Below are 18230 nucleotides of genomic sequence, written 5' to 3' on the forward strand. Positions count from 1 at the left end.
TTCTTCTGAGGTGATTCGTTATGAAAATGTCTGCTGCTTATTCTTGCCCAAATTATGTATGCTAGATCCTAGTCCTGTGTCTGTTTTAAAAAATAAACCTTCGGTTGCCGCTTCATGTTCACACCCACAAGTCGTTCACGGCCACACCTCTCTGGCTTCCTTTTCTATCCTTGTGGAGCTGGGCTTGGTACAGACAAGTCCAGCAAAGAGGTCAAACAGAGCAGCCTGGAGCCAGAGCCACTAGCAAATGGTCCACTCTCTGGGCTAGGAGGTCCTTTGTACCCTGCAAAGCTCAGATCCAGAACGGTTTTTAAAAGGCTGTGTCCTCTCCTAAGTGGGGCTCAGTGAAGTCAGGTCCTGAGCCCAAGTATCTCTGGATTAGACACTGCGCAGGCTCAGGATGTGGGGTACAGTGAACACTGGGTGGAGAAAGTGGAGGAGATTGGGGTGCAGACAGAGTAGGTAAATATCACAGGCCCTGGAAGACCTGGGGCAACAAGGGAGGGCGGCAAGGCTCCCTGTGTGATGAGGTGAATCACAAAAGCATACAGCATTAACAGTCCAGAGCTTGCCCCAGCCTTCTCAGCCTAGCTCCATTATTTGGACTCTCAGCTATTCCTTGTGGTAAGCACCATTATCCATCTGAGGGATGCACACATGCTGATGGAGATTTGCTCACTCTCCCCTCGTTCATAGATCCTCTGCTTTGATAAGTGAGGATTTCACCTTTCTCCTTCCAACCCAACTCCCTCCTCACCTTTCCCTGCTTAAGGGCGCTGTGGTTTGCTCCCAAGAGTTCATGTGCTAGAGACTTTAAGAAGTGGGGCCTAGAGGGAGGCAGCTAGATCCTTAGGGTTAATGTAGCCCCAGGGCAGGAAGGTCTCTGGATCTCCCCTGGCTGGATAGTCTCGCTGAAACAGTGAGCTCCAGGTTCGGTGATAGACCCTGTCCTCATAACTAAGGTGGAATGTCACTGAGGAAGACACCTGACACCTGAGGCTGGACACTTACAGAGGAAAAGCTCTGTTTGGTTCAGAGTTTAGAAACGGGAAATTCCAAGATCAGATGGCGACATTGCTTTGCGCTCTGGCGAGGGTGACTTCTGGTCTCCACACAAATGCACATGTATATGCCTGTGCATCTGAATGTGTGTGTTCAGGTACACAAGAACACTACACTACACTACACTACACACACACAGACACACACACACACACACACACACACACACACACACACACACACGAGCATGCACACTCCCTCATGTGTGCACATGTACACACATGCACATGCACGGACACACAGGTGGAATTCAGGGGTGGAAATAGGTTGCTATAAAAGATTAAACCTGACTCCTAACTATCTCAAGCTTTCTGTCATGCCCCATGACAGCTTCTGAAACCTCGCCAGAGGGTGAAGCAATGTCGCCATCTGATCTTGGAACTTCCAGTTTCTAAACTCTGAACCACACAGAGCTTTTCCTTTGTCAGTGTGTCCAGCCTCGGGTGTTTAGTCTTAGTGTTAGAAAACAAACTAATCTAAGATACACTGCTTAGTTCTAGCTCCTCTATGGATGGCTTACCTGAGTTGGCTGTTTTTGTTTTTGTTTTTCTATCAGCTAAGTGTCTCTAGGTCCTGTGCCACAAAAGACAAGGCTGTTGGCATCACCTTTGCCCTTTGAGGTTAGAGCTACTCCTGGTTAGAACCCAGAGCTGATTTGTGTTCCTCTTACTTCAGTCTGTTCTCAAGTCCCAGGAAGCAGTAGATGAGAGAGAAGGGTTTGGGTCCCTTCATGCTTACATAATCTCTCTCCCCTCTCTTCCCCCCTCCCTCTCTCTCTTTTTCTCTCTTTCTCTCCCCCACCCTCTGTCTCTCCGAGGGTGGCTGTGGATGTCCGATGTCTTTAATTGCCGTATCTTTTGGAGATAGGATCTGCACGTCTTTTAATTCTGTCATTTTTCTTTTGCTCCTTTGCTTCTCCATCCTGATAAAATTCCTCATTGCCATCTTGCAGCCCTTCTGATGCACTCTCTCCAGAGCTTTGTCCTTAGAGCATCCTTGCCTACGGCAGTGATATTGTACTGGATATCTTTGGGACATCAAGGATGTCTGTTTTACAGTAGCTTTCTCTGTGGTCATTTTACCTGGTAGTTTATCTTGTTCTGTCCCCTCCAGGGAGGTTCAGTTACTGTTGGTTGTTCATATTCAAATGGAAAACAATTAGAAGCTGCTAGTTCTGTGTCGGAAGAAGTTGGAGATGAAGGAGCAAAATGCTCCCATCTTTAACAGGGAATGCTGTGGACTTTAGAAAGGAATGAAGTTCCCCACTTCATCGGACATCAAATATCTGGTTAGGGAAGTTGCAGGGCGTGAACTGGACTGAATGGTTTTGTTTCTTTGCTTTCTCTTCAGTCCTGAGGAGGAGGAGTGGTCCACCTCAAGACCTCCTGCAGGATAGGCTTGTACTCTAACACTGAGCTCTGGTCCCAGCCCTGATGGCTCACGGCCATTTACTGATTCTCAGTTTTTGGGCCATGCCTCTGTCCACTGCCCCTGGTTTTAGAATTTTGGGAAGTGGGGGTTGGGGGAGGAGACTTTGTAATCCTTGACTCGGCCTCTTCTCATTCTGTGGGCCTGTTGAGAGCATTCTTCCACAGAGGCAGCTGTCCCTGTCACACTTTTTCTTATCCTGGCAGGTTTGAATAATTTGTTTTTCTTCTGGCATGTTGTTGGTGCTGAGAGAGAGAAAGGAGAGAAGATCTGGGTCAGCCCTTCATCTTGAAGGTGAAGGTGTTCTGCATCTGTATAGATAGTGGCTTTTTACACACGTGACTCCATTTGCTCTCTCCAACAACCTCTGGAGCGAGCAGGGCTGAGCATGGGAGAGAGAGCCATCTCTCAGACAGAGCAACAGTGTCCTGAGAGACTCAGTGACTTACCCAGGTCATACTGAGTTAGGGAGGGAGGCAGGGTTCAAGGTTGGGTGTCTATGCCTTGACCTTGGACTAGGAGGTAACAAGGGTAAGGGAGACACCCAGAATAAGGTCTGGATCCTGGGTACAGTCAAGCTTTGGGCCCCTGGCCTGAAGGGTTGGCACTGCTGCATTTCTATGACGTGTTTGAGGCAGTTGCCAATCCTGCTCTAGGGGGCTGTGAATTGCACAGAGGTAAGGAGAGAGGAGCAGTGGGTGAGCAAGGGTGCCACCCTGTGATTGATGGCCGAGGCCGGCTGGGCTGCTGGGGATTCGAGGAAGCCACAAGGAAGGCTTGCTTTAGGCAGGAAGAGGGGGCTCCTTTAACTACCAGGCATGCCCCTGCCGAAGGGCCTCTGTACTCAGTCTAACCGAGCTGCACTTTTTAGCACGGTGGCTCACATACACATCATTTCAAGACTCTATGCAAGGCTCCTCTCTCCAAGAAAGTTCTGGCCAACCACGAGGCAGTCGCTTCCCTAGTCCTTGGCTCTGCTTCTCCTCCCTTTTTCAGACAAGGCGATCTGTGCTTCTTTGAAACAAGTCTTCCCTGTTATCCTGGGACCTCCATGCAAGTATGGAGGCGCCACATCTACTCCTGTATTTTCACACCTGGCCAAGTAGAGGCGTTCAATAAGTAGACTTGATCTGAGCTCTGGTCCATCCAGGAGCTCATTGGTCAGGCGTGCTACCCCACAAAGCCCTTCCAGACACTTGCTGTGCATCTCAGCACCGAGGGAGCTTGGAGCTCAGGCTGATGTAACGGTAGAGTTATAATTGGTAAAGCTATCGTCTTTTGTGGGCTTCAGTGTAAGGGAGAGTCACCTATTTAGACACCGTCCCCTTTCCTGACAGTGCTAGGGAACATCCTGGTGCAGAGATGTTTAAAGCCAGCATCACAAGGGCCTGGAGTTGTTCAGAAGAGAGTCTCAAGTCTCTCTCCTCCTCCTGACCTACTTGGGGAGGGAGCGCCATGGTTGTGAGCCTAGTGCTCTGCGCAGCGCAGGGCTGGGCAGGCATTCTGATGTGGAAGTGGTCTTGTTTCCTTTACTGAGAGTTTTCTGAGAGTATGGTGAGCCTTTGAGGGGAAGCATGTGTGAAAGTCGACTTGCTTGAGGTGAAGGTGGTTAAGATGTGCAGATATGGACTAAGGTGGATTTTCAGGGACCGTGTGGGTACAGCCTGACCTTCTCCTCCTCTGCCCTGTTCACTGCTCTCACAGGGTGAAGCAGTCTGAACTCTTCGAAAGGTGGAAGAGTCTCCAGATATGCAAATGGGCAATGGACACCGCGGAAGCCAGCCTCTTCAAGTACGTCGCCTCGTCATTGCTGTTATCTGCCCTTCCTCCTCGTGGTGTGGGTCACCACTGCCACCTCTTCAGATGCCCATTATCCTGTCACACCCAATTCTCAGTGGGCATCTGTCTGAAGCTGGACCCTAGGGGCTTAGGAATGCGAGCAGTGGCCAGGTCACCATGTGGTCATCTAGTGTCCGCCATTCTTGGCTGTGGCCCTTGCTGTGCCTTACCTGGTTGGGCCCACAACCTCTACCTCAGGCTGATATATACCAAGGCTCCAACAAGTGAGGTGCTTGCCTAAGGTCCCCCCATAGCTAGTCCTTACAATCTCTTTGTCCCTACTTCCCTGTCCTGGGACAGTGGCTCTACCCACCTTCTTGGAATCCCATGTTCCTGCCTGATGTCGGGGCCTGGCCGTTGATATTTCTTAACTGCTCTCTAACCACAATTAACAGGCAGCAACAGAGGCAGTAGCTGAATTTCCAGGCTCTTCTGCAGGAGCCAAACGGATGGGAGGCGTCCAAAAATGCTTTTTTGTTAATGATGCGCTTTGGGGTTTTCTCCATTGCTAGTCTCCTGCCAGCTTGTGGTATCACTCCAGGGCAGGTAGACCTTACACTAAGAAATTGATGTAGTCCTGGCAGCTTGTGCCTCAACTGGGTTTCAGCCATTCAGGTTCAAGTTTAAATGAACTGGGGAGCTACTGACAGGAAGGAGTCTTGCACAGGAGGCTGTAGAAAGTAGGTGTCACCAAGAGTTTGTATTTTCCTTATCAGTAATTTCAGTTTGTGGTAATTCCAGACCAGGAAGTCTCCTCCCCTCCCCTCCCCTCCCCTCCCCTCCCCTCCCCTCCCCTCCCCTCCCCTGTCCTTCCTCTTCTTTTCTTTTTTCTTTCTCTGGACAGGGTCTAACTGTGTAGCCCAGGCTGGCTTCAAACTCACAATCCTACCTCTAACTCCCAAGTGCTGAGATTACAGGTGTGTGGGGTTAGTAGTATGAATTTTTTTTTTTTAGAAACATAAGTCTTTGATATAATGAACCCCAGTGAGCAGGTATCATAGCCTTGCTGAGGCTTGCAGAATCCTAGTGAGAGCCCTGGTTAGAGGAGACTCACCTGCCTTGAAAGCTCTAGTGGTGTGAGAACAGATTCAGGCATCTGAAGCATGGCAGTATGCTCTTTCCTGTGGACATCCCCCGGTGCAGGGGAGGCTCAGACGCATGGAAGCAGATAACCAACATGAACAGGGGGTGGGGGGGGGAGGGGGAGGGTGGGGGGGGAGGGGTGCAGGGACATGGGCCAGGCTTAGTTGGAACTGAGAGCCCATCTAAGATGATGCTGACATGAGAGAGATGATGTAGCAAGAGGAACACAGAGCTCCATGTGTGAGGGGAGGGGAGGGGAGGGGAGGGGACGGGAGGGGGGAGGGGAGGGCCAGAGAGCCTGTGGAGTGAGGCTATGAGGAGCAGAGAGTCTTAGGGATTGAGGAAGGTGGAATGGGTTTAGGAGTGGGGAAAGGAGGTGACATCCGGCCCTGCCATGTTCTGAACAGAAAGCCCCCCAGGGCCATCAGCTGCCTCCCTTGGCTCTCACTTCTCTCTTCTTCAAGCTTCTGGAAGAAACGGAGAGCTCCTCCTCTGTCCATGTTGGCGAGAGCTTAGTACAGCGCCCGAGCGAGGCATTGGCATTCCAGTCACAGGAGAGGACCCTGTGACAGCAGCCGTCTCCATTCTGGCTTATACATTAGTCACATGTCAGCTTGTGTCATGTGGGGCCGTTCTCTAGTTGGTAGATGGCTTAACTGGGTCTGGCTTACAGTTTGAAAGGTTCAGTCCATTATCTCGCTGGTGGGAAGCATGGCAGCATCCAGGTAGACAAGATGGAGGAGCTGAGAGTTCTACATCTTGACCCAGAGGCTTCCAGCAGGAAACTCTCTTTCCACAGTGCGCAGAACTTGAGCATAAAGACCTCAAAGCCCACCCCCCACAGTGAAACACTTCCTCCAACAAGGCCACATCCCCTAATAGCGCCACTCCCCATGGGCCAAGCATTCAAACATAGGAGTCCACGGGGGGTGGGGGGGGGGGCAAATCTATTTAAACCACCACAGCAGACAAGACTGCTTCTAATCAGCAAAGCTGAAAGGTCTGGATGCTGTTTTATAGTGCTGACCTCAGTTGCCAGGCCCCAGCCTTTCTTTGGAAGGCTTAGTCACATTCTAAAATCCAATCCTTCATAGATAGACCACTCTATGACTAGCAGCCCGCTGGTTTCCCAGTGAAGATTTCTCAGCAAGATGTGTAATCATTAAAAAAAAATTTTTTTTAACATTTAACCTTTAGGCTTGGCCAAGCTGGAGTCATAGAATTTATATAGAGGGTCAGAAACAGAAGAGGCCTTTTATATACAAGGAAACTGGGACCCAGTGATGTGGGCCACAGAGCAGAAAACAGAGTCCCAGCCTCTGGATATTAAGTACCGACTCATATTTCCACCCCAGAGCTCAGGAGAACAGTCCAGACCTCCTCCAGGACCTACCAGTGATCTTCACAGGGCTCTCTGGAGGTGATCCATCTCCCAGGGCTGCCTGGACCCTAAGGGCGCTGGGTCTGGAGCTGTGTGTATCTCCTTCTGGGCCTGCCCAGGGCGGAGGAGAGAGGTCATCATAGGGTGCGGTGGAGAAGTGCTCCCCACCCCCCCCAGACTGCCTGGACCCTGAGGGGACCAAGCCTGGAGCTGTGTGTATTCCATTCTAACTCAGGGAGAGAGTGATCTGTGCCCATGGCCACAGTGAGAACCCATTAAGTTTCCAAAACAGGGGGTGTAAAATTGCCAACCCTATCAAGAGCCTTCTTGGAAAGGTCTGGAGAGAAAACTTCAATAGCCTCAGTTTCCCCGGGCTTCTTCGACTCTTTTCTTCTAAATCTGGTGTCTGAACTTTAACCCTGCTGTAGCTAGCGTTAGCTGCTTCTGAGACAAAAATGTCAGGGCTCTTTCACCTAACTAACCAACTAACTAACTGACTAACTAACCAACTTCCCTCCCTCCCTCCCCCTTCCCCTTCTCCTTCCCTGTCTCCCTCCTTCTTTCCCTCCCTCTCTCCCTCCCTCCTTCTCTCTCTCTCCCTCCCTCCCTCCCTCTCTCCTTTCTTCCCTCCCTTTCCTTCCCACTGTCCCTCCCTCTCTCTCTCTCTCCCTTCCTCCCTCCCTTCCTCCCTCCCTCCTTTATTTCTATACTGAATCCCTGATACTTCTTTCAGGAGTCATGTTCCACTTCCTGCAGGAAGGCAGCCGGTACCAACTAGAGTCCCCAGTCTGGCCCTGCCCTCTTCCTAAGTCAGCTTCAGAATGACAGAAACAGCCAGTACTTTTTGGTCACCATACAGGCCTTGGTTTTGTGAGACGAGGAGAGTTCTGTCGAGTGTTGGTCTTAGGGATTGAGACCATAGAGAGTTCTGGCTTCAGGACAGTGGATGAATGAGAGGAGAACAACAGATCCTGGAGCGGTGGGGCTCTGAGGGGAGTCTCGCCAAAGCTGAGTGAGCACCGACCATGGCCCGGCTGGCTCGCCTGGCACAGGGCGTTGGAACATGCGCGAGCTGAATGCTGTGTGAGGTTTAGAGAGGCCCAGGCCCTGGTATCCAGCCTTTCCTTCCGGTCTGAGAAGGTTAGTGAATGACTAGCCTGTGCCATGGCCTTCAAGGAGAAGAGCCGTCACGGAAGTTTGGCAGGCAGAGAGTTTCCCAGTAGGAAGTCCTAGAGAGACAGAGGAGCCCAGACGCCAGGAAGATGCTGAGAGGTGGATTGGAAGTGAGCGTGGGAATGGGATAGGAAGGAAGCCCCCCTCCCCCATGCTCTGCCCAGTGTCACCCCTGTCTCCATGCCTAGCAGGTCCACCTTGTCCAGGTGCTGCAATGCCCCCAGCTTTCTCTTCACCACCCAGAAGAACACCCCGGTGGAGACGAATCTCAGGTATGAGGTGGAATCCAGCGGCTTATATCACATCGACCAGGAGATCTTCAAAATGTTTCCCAAGGTACATGCCTGACACGGTCTCAGAGGGGTGGGTGGTCTGTGGGAGCACCCCAGATCTTCATACTTTGCACTCTGCATGCAGCTGCTTTGGTCTTGTCCAATCCGTGGTCTTCAGCCCAGTAGCCCATCCACTGGGCTTCCAGAGGAGTCCTGCCTGGGGGGTGACAATACCATCTAGCTGTGGTTTGTATGATTGGGGGAGGAGAGAGAGAGAGAGAGAGAGAGAGAGAGAGAGAGAGAGAGAGAGAGAGAGAGAGAGAGAGATTAAAATTGTGTGCTGAGGACATTCCACAGCTATCTAGAAGAGAGATTAATCGCACCTTGATCCCTCATCTGAGGCAGGCACAAGAGAAGAGTAATACAAAGCACGTGACAGAGGAAAGCAGGCCCAGGCCTGAGTGTCAGCCACATCGGATTGGTGCTTGGTGTCACTGTGTAAAAAGGCCTTTGCTTAACACTTACTAGTTACACATAGTGATTGGTTTTATTATGCCATTTTCACACAGAGCTAGAATGTATTTTAATCATATTCCTGCCATCGCCTCCACCACTGACCTCCTTGTTCCCTTCCCATGCCCTTACTCCTTCCTGAGTCTCTTCCCATCCTCTCTCCTTAGTAACTCTAGTAACTTAGTAACTTAGTTACATACAGGAGCATAGCAACCACCCCCATGAGCACCCTACCTAGCAACCGCTAACTGCCTGTGCATTCTCTGGGAGGGATGGACATCCCCACTGCATAACACCATGTTGATTGGTCCATTCAAGAGTGCCACCATCATGCCTTGCCCAGATACCCAGAAGACCAGAAGACAGCATCCCACCAAACCCCACCCCATCCTCTGGCTCCTCCACTGTGTCCCCTCTCCCTTCCACAATGTTCCCCAAGCCTTGAAGAAGGTGGTATACATGTTCCAGGCCATAAACGGTCACTTGCTCTCAGTTCTTTGACTCGTTATCGTTATCTTTGCAGTAGCACGCACTGCCCACTGCAGAGGAAGCGTTGGCAAAGCTGACCTTAACACTTATTTATAGGGGTACATGGAATTATTTAGAAGGCCATTTGATGAGCACATCCTGTGTATTCAGTACACCAACAGCTATAGATTCCTAAGTGGGCCCTAGGACCTCGCAGCCATGGCCCTTTGACCAGGTTTGTAGGACTAGATGCGAATTCCCTTCTGTGCGGTGGGACACAGCTCCAATCAGAACATGGTTGGTCTTCTCCACTTCAGATTTGCCCCTGCTATTCCAGCAGGCACCTCTTGCCTGGCCAGTTGTTACTGTAACACTCAGTGATCTCCCCCCCCCCACCCCCTTTAAAGTCATAATTTCTTTATGACACTGGGATTCAGACCAGGCATGGGTTTGGTTGCTTGTGATCCATCTACACTATCAGAAATGTTGTATGAAGGTGGGCTGGTCGGTGATAGCGTCATAGCTCCCTGCTCATGGGCTACAGAGTAAGGAAGTCCACATCCATGACTCATTTAGACCACTGAGGCTGAGGGCTGGCACAGATGCCCAAATCTGAGCTCTTTGGGAAGGGCATACAGAAGTTGTACTTTGGGCTGGTTCAGATGGTTCTCTGATGCTGGGGTGGTGTGGCTTCAGCAGAAAGGGGCGGGGGTGGCAAGAGTACATTTATGGTTATATTCTGGAAGGGGAGCTATAGGATGCCCTGCATGTTTTAGCGGGTCAGGGGTCATGCTAACGGGATACAATGTCCAACTGCTGATACCAGAGTGATCTGGTGGGACTCAGGCTCAGGAAATGAATGGACGGTGCAGCAGAGTCCTGGAAAAAGGTGGTGTGAGTTGAGTCACCTGCACTAGGTGGGTCTTTCAAGGCCCAGAGTGTGAGGCAGATGGCAGATAAACCTGTGTCTTAAGCAAGTCACAGCAGCATGTGACATGGCCTGAGCTCCCTGAGAGATGCTCAGCAATTGGTTGGCTGGTGGGCGCGGAGGTGGGGAGGGACAGGCAGGCAGGGCATTCCTGCAGACTCCTTGGTGTCAGAACTGGGAGGAAGAGTCACCTAAAGCAGCAGGCCTCTCCTTTCTGCTCCTCGGTTGTTGAGTCGAATTCCCCTCGTTGGGTAGAACTTAGAGGGGACTTTTGTGCAGGGGTGGGGGGGGGTGGGAGGGTGGGGGGGGCAGGGATGCTTTGAAGCTTCACATGAAGGTGGGGTGACACTGGCTGTGACACCATGCATGTTCCTCTCCAGGAAATGCCCTACTACCGCTCTCAGTTTAAGAAGTGTGCTGTGGTGGGCAATGGCGGCATCTTGAAGAACAGCGGCTGCGGGAAGGAGATCAACAGTGCTGACTTTGTCTTCCGGTAAGGGAGCTGCCTGGAGGGGCACCTGCTGAGATTACGGTCATGCACCATCCAACCCACCTTCCATGTTCTCTCTCCTCATTGTCAACTTGACTGTATCTGGAATTAACTAAAACCCAAGTGGCTAGACAGACCTGTGAGGTTTTTTTTTTCCCCTTAGTTAAATCATTTGAAGTAGGAAGACCCACATTTATTTATTTATTTATTTATTTATTTATTTATTTATTTATTTAAATCATTCCATTCATTTACACCTCAAATGTTATCTCCATTCCCAGTTACCCCTTCACACACCCCCATCCCTCCCACCCTCTCCCCTCTTCCCTTTACCTCTCTGAGGGTGCTCCTCCGCCCACTCCCACCCCACCACTCCAGTATCCCCCCTATGTTGGGGCATCAAACCTCGCAAGACCAAGGGCCTCCTCTCCCATTGATGTCAGACAAGGCCATTCTCTCCGACCTATGTATCTGGAGCCATGGATCACTCCCTGTACACTTCTTGGTTGGTGGTCTAGTCCCTGGGAGCTCTGGGTGGGTGGCTAGCTGACATTGTTCTTCCTGTAGGGTTGCAGTCTCCCTCTGTCCCTCTAGTCCTTCTGCCAGTTCTCCCACTGGAGTCCCCTAGCTCAGTCTGATGCTTGGCTGTGAGCATCCGCATCTGTATTGGTTAGATGCTGGCAGAACCTCCCAGGGAACAGCCATACCAGGCTCCTGTCAGCAAGTGCCTCTTGGCAACAGCAACAGTGTCAGGGTTTGGTGTCTGCAGACAGGATAGATCCCTAGGGGGGCTTGGTTCCAAGTTGGCAGAAGACCCACTTTTAATATGGCTAGCAAGTTCATCCCTTCACTGGCATTAGAGCCCACTTCTTGGAGACTCTGGCATATACTAAGACCAGATGAGGTACCCAGCCTTGTGGACTGAACTCCTACAAGATTCTTGGACTTTCCATTGGTAGTCAGCCATTTTTGGACTAGCTGAACCACAGCCTGTAAGCTACTCTAATAAACCCCCGTATATTTATATATGACTCCCCCATGATATAAGAAGCTGAATGAGAACAGGTTTTGGTATCAGAAATGGTTCTAGAACAACAGAAATATAAGGATTTTTTTAAAAAGTATCTGGAAAAGGTTTTCCAATTTGCCAACACCTTCAGAAGCTCATAGATTACTGAAAGCGCTATGAACTATTTTACAGACTTAAGGAGATAAATACTTTTGGTTATCCTGACTTACCAATTGTGAGAGACGACACATTTAATGACTCTGTATGCAAAACTTTTTGACAATTTATAGGAAAAAAAAAAAGAAAAATGTGGACTCTGTGTGATTGCTCCTAGCATCTGGACGAATTGACAAAGGGAAAGACCGGGCTCAGTAATGAAATTAACCTACTTGTAGTGTCTCAGAATACAGCGAAGGACAGCAATGAACTTCGATAAAATTGACCTGCCTCAGAGCACATAAACAGTGTAAAGGTTTCTAAGTGTGCCCTGGAAGAGAGTCTTCCCTCTGGTAATCTTCTCACAGGGCTCAAGTTGTGGAAAATCAAACAAAAACCCTCATTATATGGTTGGCCAAAATTACAGAGAAAATTCAAGTCCCAGCCTCTGAAGGTGTCAGTGATTAAACGAATGACATTCATTTTTTAAAAGATTTATTATTATATATAAGTGCACTGTAGCTGTCTTCAGACACACCAGAAGAAGGCGTCAGATCTCACTACGGATGGTTGCTCAGGTTTGAACTCAGGACCTTCAGAAGAGCAGTTGGTGCTCTTAACCACTGAGCCATCTCTCCAGCCCTAATTACATTCATTGTTAAGAGTGGGATCTTGTAACTCAAGGTATAAATGTGTGTGTGGGGACCCTACTGAAGCTGAGAACTTTGAACCCTCAGATTCTCAAGGGTTTATCTCACCTGAGAAAGGAGTCTCTCCCCCTGCTACAAGATGTATTCCCACCCTCACCCACTGAAATACTACCCTTTCCATCTTTGACTGAAGAAATTAATCCTTCATTGTATGCTAAGCCAGTATCGACTTTCCTTGAAGGAGATGCCAGCTGAATACCGATGCCCCTCAGGGCCCACCAATGGTTGCCTTCAGACCTATAACCAGACTTAAGGCCAAGCAGGCTCCTAGAGGGCAAAAAGGAAGTGAAGTCCATGAGGAGGGGTTACACTACTGAAGAGCTGAGTGCGCTTGCTAATCCATTCAAGCAGAAGTCAGGGGAACGAGTGCAGAAATGAGTTTTAAGGGGATGGGATAATGGGAGGAACATAAAACTGGATCAGGCTGAGTTTATTGATATGGGCCCGTAGAGTGGAGATTCTAGGTTTAATATGGAAGTTTGCACAGTTTTTTTTTTATTTATTTTTAAAAAGGTGTGGAAAGTTTGTTTGAATGGTTGGCTGGAGCATTTGCCAAAAGATGACGCACTGAAAAGGAGTTGGAGATGTCTGATATCCCCTGACATAGTGTTGATGAAAGGACTTTAGGCTCAGGGAACTTGCAGTGCTAGAGTGGGTACACTGTGTAGAACCTAACTCCACAATGGGAAGGCCCAGAACACATGCCCTCCACTAAGCCTATAAGACACAAACTGCTGAGAGGGGCACCAGCACGTTTGTAGAGCTTTATTGCTGCCTCCTTTTCTTGTGCCAAACCTCGGGGTGAGAGACGCGGCTGCTCATTTAGATGAATTAAATGCAATGGGTTTAATTGAGCCTCAGAGTAGCAGAGGCCAGGCGGTAGCACTGAGTCACCAAAGGCAATCTTAGTCATTTCGACAGGTAGCAGCGTATACAAAGCAATGTCATCATGGCCTAGCCCATTATGGCAGCACAGGCAAAGCAATTTCTACGGTGAAGTGACTCAGATGGACCTTTGATACTGACTAATCAATCATGGCGCTTCCAGGCATGAGACAGATAAGAAACCTTCTGCATTTTGGTTTGGTCTGTAATACATGGAAGAATTCTCTGACAAGTGGAAGAAATGTTCCATAGGATTGTAGCAAAGGGAATCTCAGCCCAGACTTGAGCCAGTTTGCAGACCCAGAGTCCCTTGAATAGAGGGATAGCCAGGTTCACCTGCGGAAGGTCCTTGATAAAATACCTAAGAGTTTTATATTAGCCTTTTCCTCCTGTCCTTCATTAGAAGGATCCAAGTTCTTTTACAAGGGTAACTGTATATTGGGGGAAGGACACAATCAGATTTTCCAGGGTCTGTGGGATACTGGTTCTGAATTGACGCTGATTTGAGGGAACCCCAAGAAACATTGTTACATGCAGAAGTTGCCACAGTGTTTCTTGGGGTCTCACCAAGGCTAGAAGGACCACAGCCTGTAAGCCATCCTAACACATATATTCATTCTATGAGTTCTGCTCTTCTAGAGAACCCTGCCTTGCAGACCGACAGACCTTCCTTGTTGTCGAAGGGTTTTATTGCTGTGACCAGACTCCAACAACCACAGCAATTTTATAAATGAAGACAATTAATTGGGGCTGGCTTACCGTTTCAGAGGTTTAATCCATTATCGTCAATAGTGGGAAGCGTGGCCGTGTGCAGGCAGACATGGTGCTGGAGGAGCCAAGAGTTCTACATCTTGGTTTGAAGGCAACAGAAAGAAACTGTGTGCCACACTGGGTGTAGTTTGAACATAGGCGATCTCACTCTGCCTCCACAGTGGCATCCTTCCTCCAACACAGCCACACCTCCTCTAACAGTGCCACTCCCTATGGGCCTGGGGCCAATGACATTCAAACCCCCACATTTGTCGTACCAAATTCTCGATCTAAAGACTCTTGGGATGTCCCTGGAGCCCCTTGGTTAATCTAGAATCATCCCCCCATCTCAGAATCCTTAGCACAATCTCAGTATCCCTTCTGCCAATTAAGGCACATGTTCCCAGTTTCAGAGGTTGGGATTCGGTTGCCTTGGTGACCCCACTCTTCCTACCTTAGGGAATTTCTGCAGGTCACACCACACACAGTCCTGCAACTCTTGAGCCTCAACAGTGCATTTCCAAACAGCGGGCGTCTCTACTATCCCGCAGGCCTCTGGTTCTTCTGCCGGCTGACTTTCACTAATCCCTTCCCTCAGCTCAAGCTTCCTCAGAGAAGACTTGAGTCCCCCAAACAAGGGGATGGATGGTCCTGCATCTTCCTGCTTACACACCCTTACAGAGGCCCAGGGATGACACAGCTTTCAAGGACTTGTTTTTGATGATGGTTTCAATATCTCCATGGTTGTAACTTGCGTGAGAACTAAGGATGGAGTTCTCTGATGTTCTGTTTGTGACACAGTGCAGAAATGACCTTTGTCTCTTAGCCAGCCCCAGAGGTCCTGCCCAGCTGGTGCTCACTGCCTCTGTCTGACCTACAGTAAGCACATCCTTTCCTTCCCCTCTCCCTCCCAGCTACCTGCAGGTGACTGACTGACTATGTGAGGCTGTCTCTCTGCAGGTGCAACCTGCCCCCCATCTCAGGGATATATACCACAGATGTGGGAGAGAAGACAGATGTAGTCACCGTGAATCCCAGCATCATAATTGACAGGTGAGTGGTCCGCTCCCTAGAGCTGTGCTGCCTTTTGGTGGCCACTGGTTACTTTGTGACCACTGAGCACCGGGAACATGGTTGGTCCTGATTGAGACGTGCCAGCTGTCTACATGAAGAACTCATCACTGGGTATCAAAGATTTAATACAAACAAAGGGATTTAACACATCCCGTTGATTTTTGCATTAGTCATATGCCAAAGTGATAGCATCTTTATATTTGGGATAAAACATGATGTATTTAGTAACTTCCCTCATTTCTTGTTCATTTGCACACATGGGGAGCCTATATTGTATTTCTTCTGGGCAGCATAGGTCTGAGCAGTTGCTATGTCAACTGCTAAGTCAGGAACCCATCAGGTGTGCTGGGGTTGGGGTGAGGCAAGCAGTATCCAGGTATGGAGGGGTTCTCATGCAAAGATCTCAGTACTCCTCTGGCTCGCCTCTGCAGGTCTGTCTGAGAGGCCTGCAGAAGCTAGTATGTTGGAACCCCTGCATATAGTCAGCCTGGCTAGAGGGTGGGTAAGAGAGAGGAGAGACGGGAGGAGTGGCTAAATTATGTCAGATGCCAGGAGCCTTCAGAGGACAGAGAGAACTGCAGATGGAGGGATGGTCACTAGAGAAGACATGTAGGCAGGAGGCAAGATACCAAGGAGGGGCCCAGGCATGCCAGGCGGCTGGGTCAGATGGTCACGCCAACCTTAGGGAAGAGAGAGCTGTGAAGGGAGGCTCCACTTCCCAGCCATGCCTTCCTTGGCTGCCCTCACCCTTTTAAGTTGAACACTGGTCTCTCTGAAGCCACACACTAGTTATTCAGCCCAGATCATCTCTTTTCCTGTGCCCATTAGAAAAAAAAATCTCTGAGAAATGCCACCTTCCTGGGAGGCATGAGGTGGCTCAGTGGGCAAAGACTCTTGTTTCCCATTCTGACCTGAGTTCAATCTCCAGGACCCCCGTGATGGAAGGAGAGAACGGACTCTTGCAGGTTGTCCTCTGACCTCCACACTTGACCTCTGTCATGTGTGCGCCCCTTCCATGAATAAATAAACAAACACACAAGGAAAGGAGGGAGGTGGGAGAGGGGAGGCTAGGTAGCCCTATGAGCCTTATGTGTGGGAGGAGAAGGGGGGTGGAAGGTGGGAGGTGAGGGGTGGGGTACATGGGGTGTTAGGGTGAGGCTGGGCATGGGGGGTGGGGTGGGGGTGGGCTGCCAGGACGCACAGGGCCTGCTGCTGCTCACTCTGCTGCCCTGCAGGTTCCACAAGTTGGAGAAGTGGCGGCGGCCTTTCTTCAGCGTGCTGCAGAGGTACGAGAACGCCTCAGTGCTGCTGCCAGCGTTCTACAACGTCCGCAACACCCTGGTATCCTTCCGAGTCAAATACATGCTGGACGACTTCCAGTCGCGGCAGCCGGTCTACTTCTTCCACCCGCAGTACCTGAGCAGTGTGTCGCGCTACTGGCTCAGCCTGGGTGTGCGCGCGCGGCGTATCAGCACCGGCCTCATCCTGGTCACCGCGGCCCTGGAGCTCTGCGAGGAGGTGCACCTGTTCGGTTTCTGGGCCTTCCCCATGAACCCCTCCGGCTTCTTCATCACGCACCATTACTATGACAACGTCAAGCCCAAGCCGGGTTTCCATGCTATGCCCTCGGAGATCTTCACCTTCCTGCGCATGCACAGCCGCGGCATCCTTCGCGTGCACACAGGCACCTGCAATTGCTGCTGAAAACCAGGCCTGCCATGGGTGTCTCGACTCCTGTCTTTCTCCCTGAAGGATTCCTTGACCTTGCCATTATGGCTGCTGTCACTCCCTAAGGATTTAGGGGTTGTCTTTGGGTCTTGGGGAGGGAGACAGGGAAACATTCATTTAACAGGATAGAGCACAGATCCAGGTCTCACTCAGACCTTTGGCTGCCCAAGTTTTACATGGGGAAACTCAGCCATGAAGCACCATCTAGAATCTCACAACTCAGAGACCATCCCTTCCAGGGGACAGTGTGAGTGTCCTGGTCACACCACCTGGCTGAGCTCAAAAGACTTCAGGGATATCTAATCAAAACCCCCGTGTTAGCATATCCCCAAGAGTCCAGGAGCTGAGAGCCATGCCCCTTAAAACAGCTCTTGGACACACACAGCCTTGGTGCCTCTAGGTTCCAGCCTGCATTTAACCTTTGACAACAAGGAAATAAACCAGACCAGCCATTTGCACTAAGATCTTCAAGCCAATGTTATCGACTCAATAAGTGCTTAGCAATTTGCTTCCTGTTCTGTCTCCCTATTTTCAGCTCCATTTTAATCAGGAGTTATTTATAAAGATCGGTTCCTCTTTATGTCCCTGAAGACTGCAGAATCTTGTTAAACTGTGTTCCTGAATAGGAGTCGCTGGCTGGGAAGCGCCTTGTCACGTGAGCCTAGTGGATGGCAGCTAGCTGGGGCTTTGACACCAACATCCTTGCTGTTTCTCTCGTGAAGGGGGCACACCCAGGGTACACCTGCCGTCTTCAAACCCAGGGACTCACCAAGTCTGGGGTCAAGGAAATCAGCTGTGCCTAGGTTGATGGTTCATATCATCAGCATCCGAAATCCCTTCCAGCTGCTTCCCGTATGTCCACCCTAAGTGCTATGGTGCCGAATGGTCACTTGTATTGCTATGTGGAACTGTGGAATGTCTGTGGAGAAGGCTTTACCCTGCATGCCCTCTCTCTGGCTCCGTCCCTCTCTCCATCTTCTTCCTCTTTCCTCTCTTCCCTCCCTTCTTTAGACATCTTTAGAAAGCCTGTTCTGATCTGGTCTGTGGTTGTGCAGGGAAAGAACTCTGACAGAAGAATCATCTCTGACTTCTGCAGAGGAGCAGACAAATCACGCCCACACTTCAACCCTGCCTGCCACTCTGACGAGGTGCTCTGAGAAAACGCTGGGCAGGCCTTCCACCTGACCTCACTTTGCAGGTACGGGCATAGGCTCTGCTGAGGAACAGGAGAGAGCCAGCCAGAGGCTTCTGACGGGCTTGGGTTCCTTCCTCTGACTTTTC

At 50.2% G+C, this 18230-nt stretch overlaps 1 protein-coding gene across 5 annotated transcripts in view; it reads left to right on the top strand.

The window, feature by feature from the left end:
- St8sia5 (ST8 alpha-N-acetyl-neuraminide alpha-2,8-sialyltransferase 5) overlaps positions 1 to 17541 on the top strand; it is a 69604-nt gene extending 52063 nt beyond the window's left edge. For 2 of the 5 annotated variants that reach the window (NM_013666.2, NM_153124.2), the window contains 5 exons: positions 4195 to 4281; positions 8158 to 8302; positions 10528 to 10640; positions 15108 to 15200; positions 16457 to 17541. In NM_013666.2, coding sequence (NP_038694.2) covers positions 4195 to 4281; positions 8158 to 8302; positions 10528 to 10640; positions 15108 to 15200; positions 16457 to 16925 — 907 coding nt within the window. In that variant the 3' untranslated portion in view covers positions 16926 to 17541. Of the gene's footprint in view, positions 1 to 4194; positions 4282 to 8154; positions 8303 to 9695; positions 9765 to 10527; positions 10641 to 15107; positions 15201 to 16456 lie in introns of those variants that run through there. The other 3 variants (XM_006526430.4, XM_006526429.4, XM_006526431.4) reach the window with 2 other exon arrangements.
- Positions 17542 to 18230: the final 689 nt, after the last annotated feature.

The sequence above is a fragment of the Mus musculus genome, chromosome 18 (genome assembly GCF_000001635.26).
Source record: "Mus musculus strain C57BL/6J chromosome 18, GRCm38.p6 C57BL/6J".
NCBI lineage: Eukaryota > Metazoa > Chordata > Mammalia > Rodentia > Muridae > Mus > Mus musculus.